The sequence below is a fragment of the Phycodurus eques genome, chromosome 22, assembly GCF_024500275.1.
Source record: "Phycodurus eques isolate BA_2022a chromosome 22, UOR_Pequ_1.1, whole genome shotgun sequence".
Lineage (NCBI taxonomy): Eukaryota > Metazoa > Chordata > Actinopteri > Syngnathiformes > Syngnathidae > Phycodurus > Phycodurus eques.
In genome coordinates, this window is record NC_084546.1 from 1,795,415 (window position 1) to 1,817,792 (window position 22,378).

Below are 22,378 nucleotides of genomic sequence, written 5' to 3' on the forward strand. Positions count from 1 at the left end.
TAATTAGTCTCTTGGCGTCAAAACGTTCACTTTGTGACTGAGAAAGTCAAAACACGACGAAAACTCGTGCGTACCACTCCACCCGTCCCCTTCCGCATAGTCCACCAATCACGCGCGGCCGGGCTGAGTCGTCCGCCAATGAGGACGCCCCTTGCTGGCGCGTGCGGTTACTAGGGACGGAGTTGCTCCTGGGCGAAAAACGTCCGCACGAAGCTCTTCCCTAGCAACCACGGATAAACATGAGTTATTACAGCATCAGGTAAGAACAAACCACTTGATGTTCACTTTTAGTCACTTTTTAATGCGTCTCCTTCGCAAGCGGTGAGTCGCCATGGATACGGCGGCGTTTTTGTCACGCGAAAAACGAGTCGATCGTAACTTTTTAGACGAAAAAGAGACGACTCGGGCTAATGCTAAGTGCTAACGGTAAAGAGGCAGTCCAAACTTTCCGTGGCGATTAGCAACTTTAGAGGCTAAAGTGGAAAAACGCCGGAATCCATCATTGAACGTTGCTGACAACGTAAAAGCGAGTGCGCGGTGTCAGTTTGTGTTTTAGTTGACTTTTGCCCTGTTCGATGAAACAAACAAAACAAATAAAATCGCGTTTTTCATGCAGTTAATCATGAGTTTGCACTTCACTGAGTCATAAAGGGACGGGGGAGAGGCGGTTTTTTGGGGGGGGGGGGGGTAGTTTATGCGTGCTTGGACTTGCTCGCCTGCTGCGTTTTGTTTCCAACTGCATTCCTGTGAAGCAATGTCACAAAATATTAAAAAACAAAAACAAAAATCAGCTCTTCGCATCACTCCTATTCTAATAATTGTCCCTTTTGATGACGGAATACAATAATGACAGGGCATGGTTAAAACCAGCTAAAATGCATCACCGACTAGTCGCTTCTCTTCACCTTGTATGAATATTTAGTCCATAATGCAGCGTATGAGCGAGGCACAAGCATCTTAGCATGTCTCCCCTTGCAGTTGTGAGGTTCTGGGTTCGAATCTCATTCTTCCCATGTGGCGTTTGCATGTTTCCCCCGTACTCTGGCTCCCTCCAACATTCCAAGTGCATGCATGTTTGCTTCATTGAGGACTCAATTGTGAGCGCTGCGATCGACAGGTGACCGGTGTCCCTCCTCTGAGCCGAAGGCACCTGGGAAAGACTGCAGAGCTCATGGATGTTTAAAATATGCCCGTACACATCATTTCACAGTAGCTTTTTCTCCCCTTATATTCATATTTTGCTTACAATGCAGTGTAATGACATCATCTGGTTGTTGCCCTTTGCTTTGTCATGATTACAGTGTATACAGGTGCTATACGCCGTTATTACCGCCTCTTGCCAACTTCTTTCCATGCAATTACTCCCGCCGGTGAGACCCGCACGTCCCCTCGATCCTCATCAGTCGACGTCCGTGTCACTTTAACGTCGTCTCTGAGGACAAACGCACAAAGCGAGCACTCGGGGGTTGTCGCTCTCACACGAAAGGCTGCATGTTGGTCTCCTAGCAACGAGATTTAGGTGCGGGGAATCCGATAGGTGAGTGTTTGCGGCAATAGTAAATACTCTGGTAAAAGAAGGGCATTTGCTCAAAAAGTTGCAGGAAGGTAGTCAGGAAGTCAAGTTCACGTCCCTGGAGGGCACGCGCACCTTGAGTTTTCCCTTTCAACCATATTTCAACCATGGCCGATCCTGGTGCATCGCGTGGATGTCATGACAACGATACCCTCCGACTCCACCTCGCCAGTCGGTCAGCCATTCACTCCCGCGTCTTGAGTTAGCTCCACACATTACGAGCGGGTATCTCGGAGCGCTCCGAGGCGGGAATGAGCGTCGTTTAAAACCAGGATGGAGTCGCAGCCCGTCTACAGTCGCCGGTCGTACAGGTGAGACGCAGAGATTCCGTTGTGTTTTGTCTGCTTTTCATTCGCAACGGCTGAAAAGCAAGGTACTCGTGATGCTCTTCTGCCCAGCAGGTGCTGGGAGGGGCTAGTGACAGGCAGAACAATTAAATGCGCTTTTACGAGATGGCAGAAGGTACAATTCACCTGTGTATTTGTGCCATTTTTGTTCAGTGGTGTGCCGTGAGGTTTTTCAAATGTAAAATACTTGCCTTGGCTCAGTAAAGGTAGGGGAACACTGCGTTAACCGACAACAAACGATATTACGCAATATTTAACTGTCAGAGTGCTACTAATGGAACAATATGTTTTGTATTGTGCTTGTACACGACTGCACTGTATGGCTGAAGGCGCGTGACTGGAATCCCACGAGAAAAAGATCCCTGCGATTGCTCCGCTAGCCGGTTACCCTGACCGCTGCCACCATGCACAATAGAAATAAGCAGGAGGACTAAATATAATCCACAGTCAAAAGAAAAGTCACACAGGCGCAAATGTGCATGCTATGTACGTGGCATATGATTAGGTACTGGCTTCTCTTGTCAGTTACTCACGATAGCGCCACCACCTTGCACAATAGAAATAAGCAGACTCTTCTGTGAAACACAGGACATTTTTTGGGTGTGTTAAAATATGTTTAAGACTTATGTTTGAACAAGTTTCAATGTAATTACAGTGGGTTGCAGTCTCTTTACTGTTCTAAACCTCTTTAAAAGTGAGTCAGGATAATGCGGGTCCCAGAGTGACAAAAGTTGAGAAAAACTGCTTGAAACGCTTCTCTCTCCTTCTCTTCCTTCGGCAAATGGATGTTCTCAGACCCTCAAGCGCCGCCAGCTTCGGGTCCAGTTCAACAACGACGACGACAAGGTAAACGCACCCCCACCCTATCAGCGACAACTGCTCTCAGAGTGAGGAGAGCTGCTTGAGTACAAACCCTTCAACAATTACTCCAAAGTATCTACCAAAGTATCCAGACAAACACTTTGTACTCCTGCAGCATTTGTCATATGAAACAAGAAGTAGTATTCCCGCGGACGGGTCCGCCTCAAAGCCCTCGCTCCCTGCTGTTGCCCTTTCTCGCTGTAGCCGAGCGACGTGAGGCCGCCAGCCTCAACCCGCCGGGGGTATTCTCGCCTATGCTTCCTTCATTTTCAGTTTCCTGCCTCGGAGCACCTCACACCTCACTTTTCTTTCAGCTTTTCAGACTTTTCTGTGGGTGTACTCAAGCTAGAAACAGCCACCCAGTGGTGCGCAGTTTGCTCGTATTGTGATGTAATAATAGCGGTAGTCGGAGGTCGATTAAGTCGGGTAAATCCCCACTGAAGGTCCAGGTACCAAATGCACAGCTCGTCACTGCCCACCAAATGTCATGTCACTCAGTCACGCTTCTCCTTCTCCCTTCCCATCACCGCAGCAGATTTGACGATCACCACAGCATCATGCAGCAGAAGCTGGAGAAACAGGTAGGCGGTGCGCTAACGTCGTGTCGTGAATGACTTCAACGTGTAACTTATCTCTGGGTGCCGTCGCAGAGGTCCTTGCTGGAGCAGAAGCAGCGGCGGAAGCGCCAGGAACCCCTCATGGTACAGCCCAACACGGAGGCCCGCCCCCGGTGGACCCGCACGCGGCGTGGCGAAGAGGAGGCGCCGCTGGTGGATTCGCCTCTCGGCAATGCCAACGACATCGTTGTGGACGGTGAGACCAGCGAAAGACAGAAGAAGCCCTCTCTCCCCTCCAGATTGTAACTCCCATTGCTTCCTCATAGGTATTAATGGTCCAGCAGCCTTTCTGGGATCCAAAACTCCCAAAAAGGGAATGAAAATCCAGATCCTTTCCACGAACCAGTCCCAGGGCCAAGTTAAGAATCAGACCCCGCTCAAGCCCCAGCCTCCGCCGCCTCCCTCTCCAGCTGCGGCCGCTGGGGACACAGAGAAGGCCGGAGATACAGAGACGTCGCACAAAATCAAGACGGACATCCACGAACTACTGCGGAAACAAGGTGATGAAACAAGACTTGGGAGTTTTTTTAGGAGTTGTTTGTGGACTGAAAATGTCCTCGGCCAGGTCTGTCTGGCAGCATGAACTTTGATGAATCCAGTGAGGAGAATGAGGAAGAGCGCCCGCGATCCCCGACGCCCAGCGAGGAGACCACGAGGCCCGCCTCGGCCACCAGCTCCAAGGAGCCGGTGAGCAGTCGGGTCTGCGATGATGCTCGGCGTCTCGTTCGCCACATCTCACCGGATCTTGTGCAAACTCTTCCTAGGAGGCAGTCGCCGGCGGCTCGCCTTCCTCCAGGAGCTCGTCTCTTCTGGAGGTGTCCAATTTAGAGGAGTTTGTGTTGCTTCCTGCGCCACGTGGCGCCACAGTCAAATGCCGGATCACCCGCGACAAGAAGGGCATGGATCGCGGTCTCTACCCCACATACTACATGCACATGGAGAAGGAGGACGGCAAGAAGGTAAGGCCGACTCACATCTAATCCAAGTTGTGGTGCTTGACTGACTTGCTCGTTTTCCCCCTCAGATTTTCTTGTTGGCAGGTAGGAAGAGGAAGAAGAGCAAGACGTCCAACTACCTCATGTCAGTAGACCCCACCGATCTCTCACGAGAAGGAGAGAGCTTCATCGGCAAGCTGAGGTAAAAACCAGGAGATCCGACCTCGATTGGTAGCGGTCGTTACGGGTGTTCTTTCTGTCAGGTCCAACCTTATGGGCACCAAATTCACTGTGTACAACAACGGCGCCAACCCCTGTAAGAAACTCGCTGCCATGGATGACAGCAACACTCGGCAGGAGCTGGCCGCTGTCTGCTATGTGAGTGATGCACGAAAACCACCGCCTTACACCAATTCCCCAATTCCTCATTCGTCCTTCTCTCCGCCGTCGGCCAGGAAACCAACGTGCTGGGATTCAAGGGCCCGCGAAAGATGACTGTCATCATCCCGGGGATGAATGGCAACTTTGAGCGAGTGCCCGTGAGGCCCCAGAACGTGAGTCACCGACCCATTACCCACTGAGGCAGTATCAGCGACAGTATTTTAACAGTGACAGCGACGAGAGTTTACTGGCTTCTTGCAGTAAAATGCCGGTCTAAAGTTCATGCCAGGGACCTGTTGTGAGCTCGCCGAGGACCCGTGGTCACTTGGTAAGTGGTGACCACAACATAGGACCTGTGGTCACTGCACCGGGGACTTGTTGTTAGGCAGCTCTGGTGACCGCACCAGGGACCTGTGGTCCCCACACCAGGATCCTGTGATCACCCCATCAGGGACCTCTGGTGCCCGAACCAGGGACCTGTGATCAGTGATCACTGCACCCGAGACCTGTAGTCAGGGAGCTGTGATGACCACACGCAGTCGAGTCACCGAGTCTGGCACCACCTTTTTGTCTCTACTGCGAACCGGCTCTGGTGCCACCTCAGTAGCTGTCTTTTTGGTTGAGTTTCTGCCACAGTATTATACTCCCTCCCTTCTTGTTGCCTCTCAGGAGCAGGAGAGCCTGCTCAGCCGCTGGCAAAGTCACTCCTTGGACAACCTGATCGAGCTTCACAACAAGGCGCCCGTGTGGAACGATGACACGCAGTCCTACGTGCTCAACTTCCACGGGCGCGTCACTCAGGCCTCCATCAAGAACTTCCAGATAGTCCACGACAATGAACGTAAGTGTCCGACACCCCGAAATTTCAGACGTCCTCATCCTCTGCGGGACGATTGACCCTGTCCGTCTTCTTGCGTCCGCATCAGCTGACTACATCGTTATGCAGTTTGGCCGAGTGGCTGAGGACATCTTCACACTGGATTACAACTACCCCATGTGCGCCTTGCAGGCCTTCGCCATCGGCCTGTCCAGTTTCGACAGCAAGCTGGCGTGCGAATGAACCGGACTCCGCCCATTTGGCAAATGAGGTTAACGTTTTTCAATGACTGAGGACTCCGCTTGCCCACCGTCGGAATCAAACTGGGCTTTCCTGCAGCAGGACAAACCGCCTAACCAGACATGCTCAACCATTATAACTCATATTTTATTATCCTTTTGTCTTGTATGGCAAGTGCATTATTCTTACCTTAAGTTTTTGTCAATAGCTTTTGCTTTGTGACTTGTTGACATGCATGCAAAATTGCACAGATTATAAATAAGTACTGTAAATAAAAAAAAAGTTGTCATATCACAAATTTGTCCTAACTGGCCAAATAAAACAGCGAACCGTTTTGAGCAACAGCTATTTAATAGATTTGCTTCTTAACAACAACAAAACTCGTGCATGAACATTTCGCAATAAAGTGCAATGCATTTGAACAGAAAACAAGATTTACAGGGAACATTTCTGCCAAGTACTGAGACTAAGAGGGAAAACCTTAACCGTTTTAAAACAGAAGTACTTGTGCTCAATAACCCAAATAAAAATGTTTGGAACATAAAAGGGCCTCACAGTATTTTTTTTCCTTTCTCACAATTGTATAACTTAATCTGAAGTGAATTTCAAACTCACAGATTTGACAGCCCTCAGATCTCGACGGCGGCATTCAGGTCTTTGTACTTTATGAGGTAGTACGGGTAACACTGGCAGCTGTCGAAAACCACAAACATATTGGGATCAGACACGCAGTCCACACAGGCGTCGTAGAAACAGGTCTCAGAGCCATTTGGGGGCGGGCGGCGGTAGTTGGGCTCCCCCTTGGTCACCTTCCCCACCAGGACTTTGGCCAGGAACATATGGCGCAGCTGATGGGGCGGCGTCTCGTCAGTGTACAAGTGGGACACAGAGGCCGAGGTGGCGAAATAGGAGCCGTAGCCCAGGAGACTTCCGTTGGTGCCGGCCACGCGCGGGTCGAAGTTGTTGTGGCAGATGTCGTCGATTGCTTTCCGGGTTGTCCCGTGGAAAAGGTGACGCTCCAGACGCTCACCGGAGCCAACGTGCTTCTTCTGCATGTACACCTTGTGCCTACCAGTGCAAAACAATGCCAATTATATGTTTATCACGCCTCTGATGCGTTTGCGGGTTCTGTACCTTTGGTACTTGTCCCAATGCAGGAAGTTCTGGACCTGCTGGATGACAATGACATCCACCTTGGTCTCAGACAGGCTATCATAGAACAATTTCTGGACTGCCAGGAAGGCCCGCGTGCCGGCCGGAACGTCGATTACGCAACAATCCTGCTCCAAGGTCAGACACCAAATGGGAGGATACCACGTGGTGAAGTCCTCTAAAGGGTCCGTGTTGAAGTTGGGATGATGAGCATGCTGGATGGGCTCTGTCTGGACAACTGTCCTGATTCAGGAGAGTATGGCGAAAGATCCATCACGTGTAAAGGAAAAGCAGAACATGACGGGACGAGTAACCCACTTGAGGTGAGGGCGGAGGGACTCGAGCGGGCGGTAGACGGGTCGGCAGCGGACCTCCCTCTCGAAGCCTGAGGCCACGTTGCTCTGCTTCATGGTAATGAAGTTCACCTTGTATTCCTGCGAGCCCGCCATGAAGGAGCACTCCACCTCCTTGGCGGACATCTTCTGCAAGAGCAGGGCGGACACAGCCTGAAAACATCACCACCCCACATCTTTACATCCAATCACCGTGGTGCGTCAATTAGACAGAATCATGAAAGGTGCTCCTGACGGAACGGAGGGACAAAGTCATCGTGAAAATATTGCACCTTCCCAGGTACACCAGTCCGCCTTAAAGGTCCTGTATATTGCCAATCCAACTTTTTCTAGTATTTGGGATGTAATATTGTCTCTATGGTGCCTCAGTAAACATGTAAAATACGAATTTAAATCGTTCACGCTGAGCTCCACAGATGTTTTTATTCTGCAAAGAGGTGTGAAATCAAGTGTTTTGAAATTCTCAAGCTTATCTACATCACTAGCGAAGATCTCTGCCTCCCTCTTTGTTCCCGAGCCAGTGCTTTCAACATAACCAACATGTGTGCTCTGACAAGTGTATCTTCTCCACGGACGCAACCGATCAGAGGAAAGGGAGCGGTCTTAGTCAAATATGGACAAAGGGGGTACAAAACTGGTTCAAACAGAAGTAGCTTTTCTGGACACTATGACAAAACCAGAGTGACACTTTTCTACTAAGTCCATGTTAGAGAGTCACTCTGTGGAGGTCTAGATAGCCAAAATATGGGACCTTTAATTATGCCTCTGGTACTACCTCGGAAGTGGGTTGATTTCAACACTCCACCCCAGTACCTTTCACGCAGGACAGTGAACTGGGGAAAAGCAAATGTAGTCAGGGGGAGATGTTGTAATGTCGTATTTTGCTCAAAAAAGCATAATAATGTCTCCCCCAAAATTGCTGACTGTGTTTCTGAATTGAGTCTGTTTGGTTATATTTTGCACATATTTATTGAGATCTTGCCAAGTGCTTCTCAACTCAGGACCTAGTAAGTGGTAGAAAATTGAGGTCAACGACGACCTTGTCATACTCCTCCCATCCGTTGTTGTTCCACCAGTAGATGCGCCACTCGGAGGGAAAGTGCGGGTTCAAGAGGCGACTCTCTGAGTTTCTCAGTCGCCTGACACTACTGTATCTGTATGTGTCCACTATCTCCATGTCATCCAGAAGCAGGTCGAAGCTGGCGTACCTGCGGAGAAAGGTTGGACTAGATCAGAGCCAAGAAATGGGAGGAGTCAAAAGTCAAGTCAGACTATCTTGCTCAGTCACAACAGATATTTGGCAGGCTAAAATCGGACTCACCTGTCTTTGAGGGTGACGGTCTCCCGGTCCACGTTGCAGTACATGCGCTCCAGGAGCAGCTGGGCCCTGGGCCTGATGTCCACCCAGCGCCGCGCCACGTTGCTGTACAGTTGCCAGTGGAAAGGGAACAGCGTGTGGTGCATCTTGCACAAGTCGGGGCCCCTGCACATCCCCAGCAGGAACCTGTCACAGATGTCCACGTGGTGAGAACTCCAGGTGTAAACCGAAGGGACAGGAGGGAGGACCGGGTCTTGGGCGGCGGGCAGCGGCTGCGGGAGCCGGGGGGCAGTCAGCATGAGGCACGAGTTGTGAGCGGCGAAACAGTTTGGACCGCCGGCACCGCCCCTGGGGGTGAGGTGAGCGCTGAGGCAGTAGGGTGTCACCGTCCAGGTGACGTCCACCTCAGGGGGCAGGAGTTCTGCGCTGACCACCGGCATCTGCAGGAGGACAAATGAAGGCCGGGGGGCATCTTGGGAAGATCCCAAATCCGGAGACATCTTCCGCTTCATCCCTGGCAAGGGTCTGCAAAATAATTTTTCAGTCAATTATTATGTTGTGTTATGTAAAAACATTTATAACTACACATTGGGACCAATTAAAAAACAGACATACGAAACCAATGACTCCTCCTTCCCTTAGTTTTGGGCCAATCAAAAGCTCCGATATGATTGTGACATCACAATACATAAATATGACATCCCTGCATGAGTAAAGTTTTTTTTTTTCCCCCTTAAGAGTAAAACGTATTATTACAGGAATTATATATATATATATATATATATATATATATATTAGCAAATGGTGCACTGTTACAAGAATAAAAGACATTTCTTTGAGAATAAAGTTTTTTATTTTTTGAATGCACCTGGTAAAATATGACTTTCTTCCTTTGTCAAACATCAACTTTATTATATAAACTATAACTATAGTTTTGAAAACTATGACTTTATTCTCTTGTATTTTTTCTTCTTGGAAAGAAGTTGAACTATAAAAACTTTACTCACATAAAGTAAAAAAAAAAAATCTCTTGGGGGGGGAAAAAAATAAATAAAAGTGAATTGATTGTAACATTCCGTATTGTATTTGTAAAACCTTTAAATTCCTGTGGCAGTGATTGTCAAAGTGTGGCTAGTGATTACAAGGCTCCCTCTAGTGGTAAAAAAAAAAAAAAAAAAAGTACAGTCCGGTCGCACATAACTTTTGAGCTCAATATATTTGCATTTAATCTTGAAGAACTGTTTGCTTTTAAACATTTAGGTATTTTTGAATTCAACTTTCATGTACCATTGAAGCCTTAGCTGCTGTATTTTAATATTGGTACACAATATTATTCGAGGTGCTGCTGCTTATTTGTAGCCATAATTGTAGTTTAATTGGCATTGGAATTATGAGGGAGTCTGTAAATGTAATTCTCTATTGTACACCCTCAAAAACTGGAGCAGTGAGCGAGGCCTCTCTCGACGTGGTGCAACAGTAGGCCTTTTATCGATAATTAAATGTACCGAAGTGCCATTACCAAGTCAGTCCCTCCAAGAAGTGGCTTCAATCAGGCTACGTGCTAGCTCGTCTGCTTTGGAAAAAGGCAAAGACACCAAAGACTCACACTGACGTCGCTTTATATTGAAGCTGCTTTGGAGGTCCGATGTTGCGTTGCGCTTAGCGCGCACTCGTCGAGTTAATTGCACATTTGTAATTGTTACCTGCGCGGGTGCGTTGGACGGAGACGAAGACGACGATGAGGATGAGGATGAGGATGGACGAGAAGTAACAAGAGGAAGGTGCACAAAATGGAGATCCGTTTGCACAATAATTCTGCCTGTGGGAAACCTACCCGTGAATTTTAAAATACGTAATTAGGACTTGAACTATGACTTGTCGTCATAGTAAGGGAAATATGAATACTTTTCTCAATATAACCCCTCTACTAAAATATTGATGAAAACTTTGCGTTTGTTCATTAACTATGTTTTCCAATACCTTTTAAATATTTATTACTGAAATACTTCTGAAATTCAATTTGTAGTTTATTTTGCAGAAAGGAATATTTTTTTTGGGAAAAGATTCCGATTAGAATTAGTTTATTGTTTTGCAAATAAAATGTCATTATTTTCCCAACCTTAAGTCAACCAATAAATCAAAACCTTTATTTCGCCAGAAAATCGAAACCGATATTAAGACCAGGCCTCCTTTTCAAGGGTGATCTGGCCACAAATCATGTTATAACAATACACGGTATACATCAAAGTAAACAGAAAAGAACCGTACAATTAGAAACTGAAAACAACTGTCGCTGGTCTCCCGCCCGCCAAGAATGAATCGTAAATACTGAGCAAATGTACAAAATGCAAGGACAACAAGACGGCACGCGGTCTCGCATTTTACAACACAATGAGGAAAATTGTAAAGAAAAGTGCAACACGTCAGCGCAGGAGCTCTGTGATCTTACGACTACCTTCATGAGTAAAACATTGGACACTTTTAAAACGTTTGAAATATGTCACGTTTCTAATTGTACTTTTTGGTAGAAATGAATCATTATGAAAGGCTTTTTTTAAACATTCTTACAAGAATTAAGAACTCATGCAAATCAATTATTTGACTTACCCGAGTAACAGTATTTATTAAAAAACAACAAAAAGAAAATGATAAAGTTTTGTTCAATTGTTTATTGCTAAAAAAAAAAAATGCAGTATTGAGTTGTATGCAGCACGTTTGATAACAAGTGTTCTCCCAAATAACGTCTTCTTTCCTCTTTGAGCTAACTAACATGCAAACAGTCACGCAACCACACACACACACACACACACACGATGTAGCGTTATTTGTCGAGTCTTGTGGCGTCGTCGTCGGATCGGTTGCCCTCTCGTGGGCTTGCTGAGATCTCCCCGAAAACCTCCTCGTCCTCCAGCATGCTCTGAAAGCAGACAGCGGCTGAGGTAAGGTAAGGTATTCACTTGACGAGCATTTCCTCACCGGCAGATTATTGATTCCCTCGGAAAAGGCTCCGATCTGCCTCGCGGCGCCCTCGGAGTCGTCCATCTGGCTCAAGACAAACGTGTTATCGGCGGGGGAGAATGACACCATCGGGAAGACGACGAGGCCAGAAGCGCTTTAACCTGCTCTAGCTGCTCCGGGTGGTCCTGGTTGAGCCGCCCGCCCACGTCCATGGGGCACACGTACTCGTTGCCGTCGTCGTGACGTTTCTTCCGGAGCGTTCCAAAGCCGCCGAACGACAGACGTCTCGGCTGCCGGACGCAGAAACAAAAAGGTGGGATTCAAAAGACCTCTAAAACATTTTTAATACACATTTAAAACATCTTCAAAATGGATAGAATATGCCTTTTAAAGGCCTGTAAAATAAATGTAATACACATTTAAAACGCCTTCAAAATGTCTTAAGAACATCTTTAAAAATAAACATTTTAAACTCCTCTCCTTTTAAAACATCTCTAAAAGTATAATTGTATCAACTTGTATAAAAGGCCTGTAAAATGTCTTTAAAAAAAAAAAACGCCTTTAAAGCTCCTAATTCTTTAAATGTCTTAATGCTCCCCTAAACCGCTCGCAAAACAGCGTTAAAACAGCTTTCAAATGCCCTTCAATTGTTTTTAGAACATCTTCAAATCACCTTTATAACATCTTTCAATCGTCTTTAAATTGCCTTCCAAACATCTTTTAATGGCCTTGAAAACTTGAAAAACGCCGACGGTCTGGTGTCCCACCTTGACCTTGGCCGCGGCCGTGAGCACGACATAGTCAGGATTTTCCAGACACTCCCGCTTGAGCCTCTGCGCGTCTGCTCCCACCAGCAAGTGGAAGTGCGTCGCCAAGTGGCGCCGCAGCAGCGTTTTTCCTGGCGGGATGTTGAGCAGCAGAGCCAACGCCTCCACCGTGAAGCGGGGCTCCAGAACCTTCCAGATGAGACAAAAAATGGTTACAGTCAGACCGACCCGCAGTAACCTATGCTCCGTTATTCACAGAAAAGTTTCAATTTGCTCCTTTCTTGTCTCTTTCTGAAACGCCCTAAGATGCCACAAGATGACAAAACCCTGTCTATGATAAAAGTAGTGCTTTGGCACCATCTTGGTGCCCAGGAACCAAGTTGAAATGAGTTTAGGAGCTTCTATTAGACAAGCCAAAGCCCTGTGTAATATAAAAGTAGTGATTTGGTGCTATCTTAGGGCATCTATAGGTAATCCCTAACCTATTTATTGAAAAATATTGAGCCTGAGACTGCTATTGCCACGTCCTCACCATGAGACCCCCGTGCACACCGCTGCCTCTGAGGTTGGGCGCGTACTCGGCCAAGTCGACGGCGCGCAGCCACTCCATCACTCGGTGGTTGCTCCACTGGATCACGTCGGCCGGTCGCGTGTGCTTCTGAAGACGGCGAGAAGGTAACGTCAATTCGTGAGCGTCGTCGAACGATCGGTCGTTTTACCTCGTCGGTGGGGCGGCGCCGGAGACAGTCGGCCTGGAAGGAGTTGAGGCGCAGGACCTGCACGGCCCTCTTGACGCTGAGGTGGTGGAGCACGCTGCCCACCTTCAGGGACAAGAGATCCTCCTAAAACACAGCAAGTACAGCACGACAAGTTCAGTGGACTTCCCCATACCCTATTCGCTGATTTTTTTTTTCTTTTTTGAGGGGGAACTGAAGGTGAAAATGATTAATGGCACTTCATCCCCACTTAAAAAAATGAATAAATATATTTTTTTTTTCAATTCAGTTATAATGGCCGTCGATTATCTGCGGATTTTCGCTATTCGCGGTTTGGCCTGTTCCCTATCCACCCCGTGAATAGTGGGCGCCCGAAGTGTATGTGTGTGTGTGTGTGTGTATATATATATAAAATCATTAAAAATGATGTCGTTTTAGACATGTCATACTTAAAAACAGACTGTACTGCTGTACTGTCCTTTGGAAAAAATGTCTGACGAAACATCAGATCATGAAAATGAAAACGTGCTGTGTTGTTCTGACCACGGTCATGTAGTGCAGCATGCGTGCGTCCACTCTGGCCTCATCAAAGTGACTCTTGTACTGCGGCAGGCCCACGTCAGTCCAGCCAGCCTGGAACACACGCGGTACCGTTGACATCCCGTAACGCTCACCTCCACGTCTCCAAAAAAAATGGAGGCCCACTTACGTGTCACCCAGTTGTGGTCCAGTTTGCCTTTGTGGAGGTCTTCATGGGAGTGGAGAGCCTGAAGGGCCAGCTGGAGCTTCTTCCTGTGCAGAGGGTGCTTCATGCCCAGCTCCTGGGGAGAACAAATGAAAAATTCAATGTCTTTCATTCATTGTCCTATTCGAAAAAAAAAAAACATCATTTCTGAACATCATGTCATATTTAATGTATACTATCATATTCTACATCACGTTATGTTACAAATGTCCTACTATGCATCATGCCGTGTTAAAAAGGTCTTACTACACATCATGACAATAATGTCATACTATATTGAAAACATCATGTGATATTATACGGCCTCACAATATGTACATACAGTCATGTTTTCAAACTATCACATGAAACATCATTTTACATTAATAATGTCTCAGTTTATGTGCACCTACCTTCTCCAGGTCGTGCTGGGAGGCTTGCAGCAGGCTCTGCCCCGAATGGATCCAGTTGTGACCCGGTTCCGCGTACAAGCCCAGGCCTTGTTCGTGGAGCCACTCGCACACGTCTTCTCGGGTCCAATGTGAAAAGGGGATGTCCAGGCCGCTGACCGAAGACGCGGACCAGCCCAGGCGAGGCCCGGCCGTGGCCCGGACGCCCCCGCGCCGGAATTCGGCCTCGTCGTCCGGGTTCAAGGATGTGGAGTGGCTTCTCTTCAGCCTGAGAAAAAAAGCCGCATCGTAGAGGGCGAGATGGCGAGATGGCGTTGAGCTGGCTCCCTACCTGCCCAAGAACTTCCTCAAGCCTTTGGACTTTTTCTTGCTCTCAGGCGGCAAGGGCGAAGCAGAGCCGGCCAAGTCCAGGTGTTCCGGGACTTTGCCTTCCGTCTCGGCTGCAACAAGTAATTGTTAAAAAGTCAGCGTCTCGGATGTCGTACCATACATCACGACATGTTAAAAATGATGTCATAATACTACACATCATGTCCAAACGTGAGATGATCAAATGCAAGTGTTAAATGAATTCTTGAGTGTATTTTGTCTGACCGAGGTTTGGTGTGCTGCTCGTGCCTTTGCCTCCTCGCAGTTTGAAAAATCCTCGACCGAAGGATGCGCGGACCCTCTTGGCCCCGAAAGTGTCTTCACTGGCCAAAGATCTACACTTGCTTTTTGCCTTTAAAGGGAAGCAAAGACACGATGAAAACACACAAGACAGGATGTGGGTTGGATTTTGTACTCCCACCAGGAGCCACACAAGGACAAAAAAAAACACAGCAGTGATAGGTGTCACAATGACGAGCTGAGCTAACCTGCTCATTGGTGTTGCGTGAAGCCACCTCAGAGGCTCTGAAATCACACGAGTTAACAACAATACCAATAAATAAGATTTAAGACATGTTTAAGGTTGTAAGCTTTGATGTATAATTAAACAGAATATAAAATAAAAACATGCCATATACTATGAGCGTAGATAGAAAATATTTTTTATGTAATAAAAAAACATTATACAAATACAATTTATTACATAAAAATAATGAATAGTAGTAAATAATGTAGGCGAAAGGTGGACTGGTAGCACATCCGCCTCACAGTTCTGAGGACCCGGGTTCAAATCCGGCCTCGCCTGTGTGGAGTTTGCATGTTCTCCCCGTGCCTGTGTGGTTTCTCCGGGTACTCCGGTTTCCTCCCACATCCCAATAACATGCATCCTAGGTTGTTTATGTGTGCCCTGCGATTGGCTGACAACCGGCTCAGGGTGTACTCCGCCTCCTGCCCGATGATAGCTGGGATAGGCTCCAGCACTCCCGCGACCCTTGTGAGGATAAGCGGCTCAGAAAAAGGATGGATGTATTATTAATATTAAAAAGAAAAAGCAAATTTGCATGCAATACCTCTCGACCGCCTGCAGCTGTCGCTCTCGATCGAGTTCCTTAATCTCATCCAGCACGGTGATGCCTGGACTAGACTGCAGCGAGGATGAGGAAGAAAAACAGGATTAAAAGTCACGACATATTTTCCCAAAAGCGGCAGAATTCATAATAAGGAGCTTTGGATTTGTAATTGACGTGGAGAGGAAGTGTGCAGTGTGTGTGTGTGTGTGTGTGTGTGTGTGTGTGTGTGTGTGTGTGAGACAGCTGGGTTGTGTTTACCTCCACGGAGAGCCTTCCTGTCTCGCCCTCCGACGCCAGCCTGACCTCGCTGGTGGCAGGAAACGACCGATCATCTGGGATGTCGGCATAGTCGTCTTCCTTCGGACTCTCTGAGAGGACGCCACACAAAAGTATTGGGACATGTTACCCACAAGAGTTTTCACTCTTTTGAGAAAACATGGGCTTGCATCTGTGCAAAGTTTTAGTTTGTGTGAGTGAGAAAACTTTCTATTTTAGTGCAGCTGTGGGAATGATTTTGTCATTTTCTTTGCCCATTTAAGGGGGCAACATTTTAAATTTAGAAAAGACTTGGAACTTCAATGAAACACAACAAAAATAATTAGATATGTAACTACAGTAAAACAGCCACATAGCTTTGCTCGTATAGCTTAATGCTAACAAACAATGCAAAACACCATAGACAGGCGAACGGAATGAGCACTGATGTTGCGGATGTTTAATTGGAAAAATGATTTGAGATACAAGTGTTTTGAGTTGCAAGCATGGTCACGGAACAAACTGAAGTAGTATCTCAAGGCACGACTGTATTTACAACATTATGGCGCGTGAAGATGTGAATGTTTTCCCATTTGTCAGAAAACATTTTCTTTTAGTGTTTTTTAGGAAATTTTTCAATCAATAAATCAAATGTTATCTCTATAGCACTTTTCATACATTAAAAATACAACCCAAAGTGCTTTACAGATAAAAAAAAGACTAATAGCAGGAAATAAACAAAAACCCACCCGTCCCATCCCAACATTTAAATGCAAACGCACTCGTATAAACACACAAACATATCACTTATTGACTAATAGTATAGAAATGTAGCCATTTAGGCAGGAAATTATTTTCGAAATTCTGGAGTTTTTCTGAGGGATTTATGTTTTGTTTTTTTGTCTCATGTCAAACATACAGTGACTCGTGGTTGGGCGTGTCACAATACTTTTGTCCACAAGACTTTAATGACTTTTGGGTTTCTACCTTTGATTTTATCCAGAACTTGCGTGCTCTCCAACTCTTTGATCCTTCGCTCCTGGCGACAAAACAAATAAAAGACGTGAGGGACTTGATGTGATGTGGTGTGTTCTTTTCTGCCGCACCTTCTCATCGTTGGACGACATAAGCGAGTCCAACAGCGTCTTCATCTTGGACATTTCGGCATCTGGCAGGAACACAAACGCACTTGAGCAACTTTGTGTTGAATGCAAACACACGCCGAGATGCGCACGGTTACTATTTCGCATTTGTTTGAGTATTCAGCAGAATGCAAGCAGCCAATCTAATCATAGCACGTCTGTGAAAATATTCCTACTGGCGTGATGACATCTTGGAGAGATTAACAATGGCAAAAGGTTGTACAGAAGGCAGATAACTGGACTGAAGTGCTGTCAATAAACAAGAAACGAGGAAGTCTAGTAGCCTCAGACTGAACTTTAGTGGATTCATTACCGTGTAATTTGCAAGACTGTGACGAAATAGAAGGAATCCGCGCAAAATGGCTCTTCATCCAACATTCTGCTTCCGTTTACTCTTTTCTATTTCTTTTATATTGTTGTTATTGCTGTCATTAAGTTTTAATCTTGTTTTGAGTAAAACAGACTGGGTGGCAGCTTTGGTATCAGAATCAGAATCATCTTTATTTGCCAAGTATGTCCAAAACACACAAGGAATTTGTCTCCGGTAGTTGGAGCCGCTCTAGTACAACAAACAGTCAATTTACAGAACACTTTGGGGACATAAAGACATTGACAAAAAACAATTGTGCAAAAAGATGCAGAGTCCTCGAGCACTTAGAGCAGTTCGAACGACTAATATTGCAATAGTCCGGTGCAATGACCATTGTGCAAAGGGCGCTGAGACTTCAAGGAGTGTATGCGGTTTAAAGTGACGAGTAGTGCGATCATCTGGGACAATGTCGGTTGTGCAAATGTTACAGATACTCCTCAATCAGTGTGCAAATGGAGCAGATGCTACTCTGGCATGAGTGGCCAGTATATGCAAATAGTGCAGCATGGCGAGACAACTACAGTGAGTGCACGAGTAATACATAATTGGCCCCACAGAAATGTGACAACGAACTCAAGTCAAAAAATTGCCAGCTTGTTGTAATGGAATTATAGGTTAGGTGTTTAAGAAGTTGATCGCAACTCGTATTAGCTATGTCTCTTTTTTTAAATTACCTTTGTTCTTAGTGCTGTTATTTGAGTCACTTTTACTTTAAAAAACATTTTTTTTTTAGTGTTTTTCAGGTCAGTATCACTTTAAAAGTTGTTTTTTTTAAAGTAATGTTTCATTCTCACTCGTGTTTTCTTTTGTTGTTGTTTTTTTAAAACTTTTTTGTTACTTTTTGGAAAAAAATGATTTGGTTAGAAAAATCCTTCCCAAGTCATTTTTTTAAGTCATGCTTTTGTCCTCCAGTGTTTTTTTTTTTTAGTGAGTTGATGTGTATGTTGCGTCACATCACCTCTCTCTCCCACCTCCGTTGCCCTCGGTCTGCTCTCGTCCTTCAACCTCCTAAGTTCCGCCTCTCGCTCCTCCAACTCCCGCTGCAGCAGCTGCAGCTCTTCCTGCATGCAAGTTAATTAAAGTCACACAACTGCGCCGACGAAGCGTTCATTCAAATGTGTTCTTACTGCGGAGTTATGGTGTGTAGGTGACTGGTGGCAGAGGTGGAAGCACTTAGATTCAGAGTGGAGAAAAGTCGGGGAGAGCAGTGAGGAGGAAGCGGCGGGTTTTGAAGGGCACAACAAAGAGGAAGCGGATGAGGCGCTCAAACCTTCACCTCAGCTCTCACAGTCCGCTTCGGAGCCTTGACATGGCGTTAGTAGCAGGGAAAGACGTTAAGAGCGGAGGATGGATGAACAAAAAAAGTTGTCAAGACACGGCCACACTTTTACATCTGCTACAATCAATTGGCGCTATATGAATACAATTGACTTGGAAGAGTAAGAGTCACCGTGGGTGGATGGGGGCAAAAAAAAAAAAGAAATCACTCACTTTACAAGCTTTGGTTTTCCCGTCGCACTGCAGACGCTCACTCTCAATATCAGCCACGCGCAAACGCAACTCGCTTACTTCCCGGTACAAATCCTGCAGAGGAGGAATAAGAGTGTGATTTTCCCAGACGTGGCCTTATGGAGATGGTGGGTGGCCGGGGGCCGGGAGGGGTGTTGATGCTGGATTTTTGGGCAGGAAACAGCTGCCTGAGTGGCACACGGGGCGGCTCGGGGTTCTTTCTTGTCACATGACACTGACTGAGTGCGATGGACCTCGGCGACACTCAAAACAATGACCTGGGAGGGCCAGCCAGGTGGATACAAGAGTGCACAGATCGGTTACAAAAGATGACGCTTTGCACAGACTGATGCATGTCGGGTTTAGATGGGTATGATACATCGATTTTTAACGATTTGTGAATCGGGTGGGATTTTAACTACGCCAAGATGGCTTTCACTACTCGGCAGCGTCCAGCAGAGGGCGAAGTTATTTCAGGCCCGACTAGTTTGCTTCTGAAAAGAAAGATTGCTTGCTGTGGGACAAATTTCAAGTTCAGAGTAGATATTGTAAGACCACCCTTCTTAAATGTTAATCGTGATGAGGAAGTGTGCATGGACCATTGTAACAAACAAACAATTGAGGGCTGACTAGTTTCATGCCTCAATTTAGAAGTAAGTAGTACTTACATTAGGCTTGGAACATCTTCTGACATGCCAAGTGGGGTGCACTACCTCATTATCTCTGTGATCCCTCTCCACTGCACTCAGCTTCAGCTTCAGACCCGATACCTCGGTCATCAGCTCCAGCTTCTGGGTCTCCAGTGCCGAGCGGGTCAACAATTCCTTTGGATCAGACACAAACGCTCGTTATGTTGGACTGCAATTGATGTTCTTTCTCATTCATACTTTTTGCAGCAGCTCCTCAGAGGCGCAGAGCTTCTCCCGGTGAAGGTCCAGGCAGTTGTCCAGGTCCCGGATCTTCTCCCCTTGGACCTCCACCTGGTCTGTCAGGACACTGACCTACAAGACCATCATCATACTGTGTTCAAGGACACATTTCAAGATCAATCTCGAGCTTTTCCAGAATCTCATAGCCAAATTAAAATGGTCCTGTAACTTTATCACATTAAAAATGAAAACTAAGGCGATAGGAGACACTTTGACTGACCAACCTGAAGAATTAGACACTCTTTGTCACTCTCCAGTCTGGTCAAGCGCTCTTGGTAGACCGCCTCTGAGCTGTTGCCATTTGTCTGTAACCATTGACAACCTTCTTAAGTTTCTTTAAAGTCATGATTAAAGTACAATTTTTCTTTGTAGATCCTCCAAGCATAGGTGGGAGTAAATCACATATTTGCAAGTCATAAGTAAGGGTCAAATCTTAACCTTCAATTTTAAGCAAGTCCCAAGTTATAAGGGCAAACTCCTGCAATTGGCAATTTCTGTTGGACTCGAGTCAAGTCGAGGCTCGAGTCCCCCATTTCTTCCTCCCAGAATTGCATTCATTTTGACAACACAACCACTGGTGGAAGAAAAAAATACAGCACGAGTTTGGCCGATGGAAACTATTTCCTTTCTTTTCTGGAAGACCCATCATTCACTCAGCACGTCATAGCACAACGTTTCGCGAGGCGACACAGCCAGAGCAGGACTTCTAGAGCCTGGTTAGTGTCTCCGCCGATTAGTTTAGACATTTGTGTCACGCTCTGGATAGCGTCCAGATAAGCCGAAACTGCAGCAAGCGAAGACGTTTACCATTCGTCCCTGCAGCCACTCGGCCAGGCCCTCGGCAGTGGCGTCGGGGATCTGGCAACGTAGGTTGTCCCGCTCTGCGTTCTCCATGAGCTCCAGAGCTGCCCGCAGGTCCTCCAGCAGGTGCAGCACCCGCAGGCCGCCCAGGAACGGCGACGTGGGGGACTGGCAGTCGAACAGTCCGTTGGAGTAGTCCATGGCCTTGGAGCCTGGCACAACAACAAGCCACCACTTATGAAACAGGTGACCAAAAACAACTTAACCAAACAGAAGCCTGAAGAAAGGACGTAGGAATAGTCCACGGTATCCGAGCCCGGCACAACAAAGAGTCACCTTTCTGTTTGACGTGCATTGCAACTGAATCAAATCATCAAAGAAACACAAACAAAAACCATTCAGCCAATCAGAAGATTGAAGAAAGTAATAATAATGTAAAAATGAATGGCGTGAGGTTCCCCAGCCTGACATGTTAATGTGACAAGTCTCCCTAGGCAATTTTGTCATGTCGACACACTCATACTTATGATCTTTTATTGTGTTAGCTCAATATGTACATTTAGCTCTGAGCCTCAGGCCCTACTGTTTTTTTATTCGTCATCTTTCAATATCAAAACAACGATGGCCGTGCTTTCTGCAGGGATGGTTGTGGTGGTGGGGGGAAGGGCTTTTTCTCATGTCATCCTCCTTCCCATTGGAAAGGTCAGCGGAAAAAAAAAGTGAAGCCTTCGCGCAAAAGTGCCAAAGCTTGAATAATCATTAGCATGCATCCCGCCACGGAACAATGGAAACTTGTTGTTTTTTTTCCAAGAAGGAAGCTGTCCAGTAGCAGCAGCAGAAACAGGAACGTTATTCCAAAGCTCACATTCAGAGGGGCTCACATTACATAGCAGGTAGGGGTGAAATGAGGGGGTCTTTGGGGGCACATTCCCAGCATGCACTGCAATGCTTTCCAGATGTGCACCCCCCCAATTCCTACCTGCAATGATCCCGTCCATTTGCTCCAAGGCGGCCGCCAACATCTCGCTGGCGTCAGACATCATCTTCTCCTCCAATCACCTGGCAGGGAAGAACCAAGTCACTTGTGGAAAAGGTACAGCAGTTCAACTGACTCCCACTTTTTCAGGGTACAGTGGGGGGGGGGGGGGGGGGGGGGGGGGGGGGGGGGGGCGTACTTTGCTCTGCTCCATCCTGGGCTTGGCATTGTGCTTGCAACCGATGATGCTCAATATCTAACAACAAAAAGTCATTTGACCAAGCGGAAGCTTGCAGAAAGTCATTTCGCGGGAGTTTAGGGACTAAGTTTGCTATCGACAAACTACGAGTACGAAAATATTTATAATAACCTATATTTTTAGTTTAAAAAAAAAAATCACAACCAGTGGCGTTATAATTCCCGCCCCCCCCAAAAAAACTTTTTGCCAATCAGATGATTGAAGAAAGACAATTGTGGAAGAGATGGAAAAACAACGCGCCGAACTCTAACCCATCCATCCTAAACGCCAGCCGCTCGGAGGTTGCTTGGCGGTTATCATGTGATCACGCGCCTTCATGGGATTGGTCACTCAGTGCAACCAGTTCCCACTGCTCCAGAGCACAGCGGTGGGCGTCTTTTCAGTCCAACGCTTGGCATCTCTCAAGGAATAATGGTGTTATTCTGCAACACGTGGGGGTGTCAGCCCCCACGTCGCTCTGGCATGTCCAAGTGAGGATTGTCTCTGTCACGTTTAGTCCATCAGACGCTTATCGATGAAGATTTTTCCC

General features: G+C 46.7%; 3 protein-coding genes across 5 annotated transcripts in view; 1 reads left to right on the plus strand and 2 right to left on the minus strand.

The window, feature by feature from the left end:
- The first annotated feature begins 173 nt into the window (after nucleotides 1–173).
- Nucleotides 174–6,305, plus strand: tulp3 (TUB like protein 3). Of its 2 annotated transcripts, none has more exons than XM_061668317.1 (12): nucleotides 174–259; nucleotides 2,716–2,766; nucleotides 3,314–3,362; nucleotides 3,432–3,594; nucleotides 3,665–3,898; nucleotides 3,964–4,085; nucleotides 4,163–4,357; nucleotides 4,423–4,535; nucleotides 4,597–4,711; nucleotides 4,789–4,887; nucleotides 5,384–5,555; nucleotides 5,641–6,305. In XM_061668317.1, the coding sequence occupies exons 1-12, from the start codon at nucleotides 240–242 to the stop codon at nucleotides 5,772–5,774; spliced, it is 1,467 nt and encodes a 488-aa protein (XP_061524301.1). In that variant the 5' UTR covers nucleotides 174–239; the 3' UTR covers nucleotides 5,775–6,305. The 2 variants fall into 2 exon arrangements, with proteins under 2 accessions (XP_061524301.1, XP_061524302.1); XM_061668318.1 differs by having other exon boundaries at nucleotides 3,317–3,362.
- On the minus strand, nucleotides 1,486–9,112 carry LOC133397096 (protein mono-ADP-ribosyltransferase TIPARP-like). 2 transcript variants are annotated; one of them, XM_061667584.1, is made up of 6 exons: nucleotides 8,598–9,112; nucleotides 8,316–8,484; nucleotides 7,242–7,429; nucleotides 6,906–7,166; nucleotides 6,387–6,839; nucleotides 1,486–1,502 (listed from the first exon to the last, which is right to left on the minus strand). In XM_061667584.1, exons 1-5 carry the CDS (start codon nucleotides 9,104–9,106, stop codon nucleotides 6,401–6,403), a joined length of 1,566 nt encoding a protein of 521 aa, XP_061523568.1. In that variant the 5' UTR covers nucleotides 9,107–9,112; the 3' UTR covers nucleotides 1,486–1,502; nucleotides 6,387–6,400. The 2 variants fall into 2 exon arrangements, with proteins under 2 accessions (XP_061523568.1, XP_061523567.1); XM_061667583.1 differs by lacking the exon at nucleotides 1,486–1,502 and having other exon boundaries at nucleotides 6,116–6,839.
- Nucleotides 9,113–11,327: 2,215 nt separating this feature from the next.
- LOC133397019 (liprin-beta-1-like) overlaps nucleotides 11,328–22,378 on the minus strand; it is a 36,930-nt gene continuing 25,879 nt past the window's right edge. Inside the window, 24 exon segments of the mRNA XM_061667406.1 lie at nucleotides 11,328–11,511; nucleotides 11,571–11,636; nucleotides 11,714–11,842; nucleotides 12,320–12,508; nucleotides 12,852–12,977; nucleotides 13,039–13,161; nucleotides 13,579–13,656; nucleotides 13,658–13,668; nucleotides 13,745–13,856; nucleotides 14,173–14,437; nucleotides 14,501–14,609; nucleotides 14,764–14,890; nucleotides 15,027–15,063; nucleotides 15,609–15,682; nucleotides 15,867–15,976; nucleotides 16,851–16,902; nucleotides 16,970–17,031; nucleotides 18,334–18,436; nucleotides 18,867–18,959; nucleotides 19,598–19,708; nucleotides 19,772–19,885; nucleotides 20,038–20,118; nucleotides 20,621–20,826; nucleotides 21,594–21,673. Of these exon segments, the coding sequence (XP_061523390.1) occupies nucleotides 11,416–11,511; nucleotides 11,571–11,636; nucleotides 11,714–11,842; nucleotides 12,320–12,508; nucleotides 12,852–12,977; nucleotides 13,039–13,161; nucleotides 13,579–13,656; nucleotides 13,658–13,668; nucleotides 13,745–13,856; nucleotides 14,173–14,437; nucleotides 14,501–14,609; nucleotides 14,764–14,890; nucleotides 15,027–15,063; nucleotides 15,609–15,682; nucleotides 15,867–15,976; nucleotides 16,851–16,902; nucleotides 16,970–17,031; nucleotides 18,334–18,436; nucleotides 18,867–18,959; nucleotides 19,598–19,708; nucleotides 19,772–19,885; nucleotides 20,038–20,118; nucleotides 20,621–20,826; nucleotides 21,594–21,657 (2,538 nt within the window). The 5' untranslated portion in view covers nucleotides 21,658–21,673 and the 3' untranslated portion in view covers nucleotides 11,328–11,415.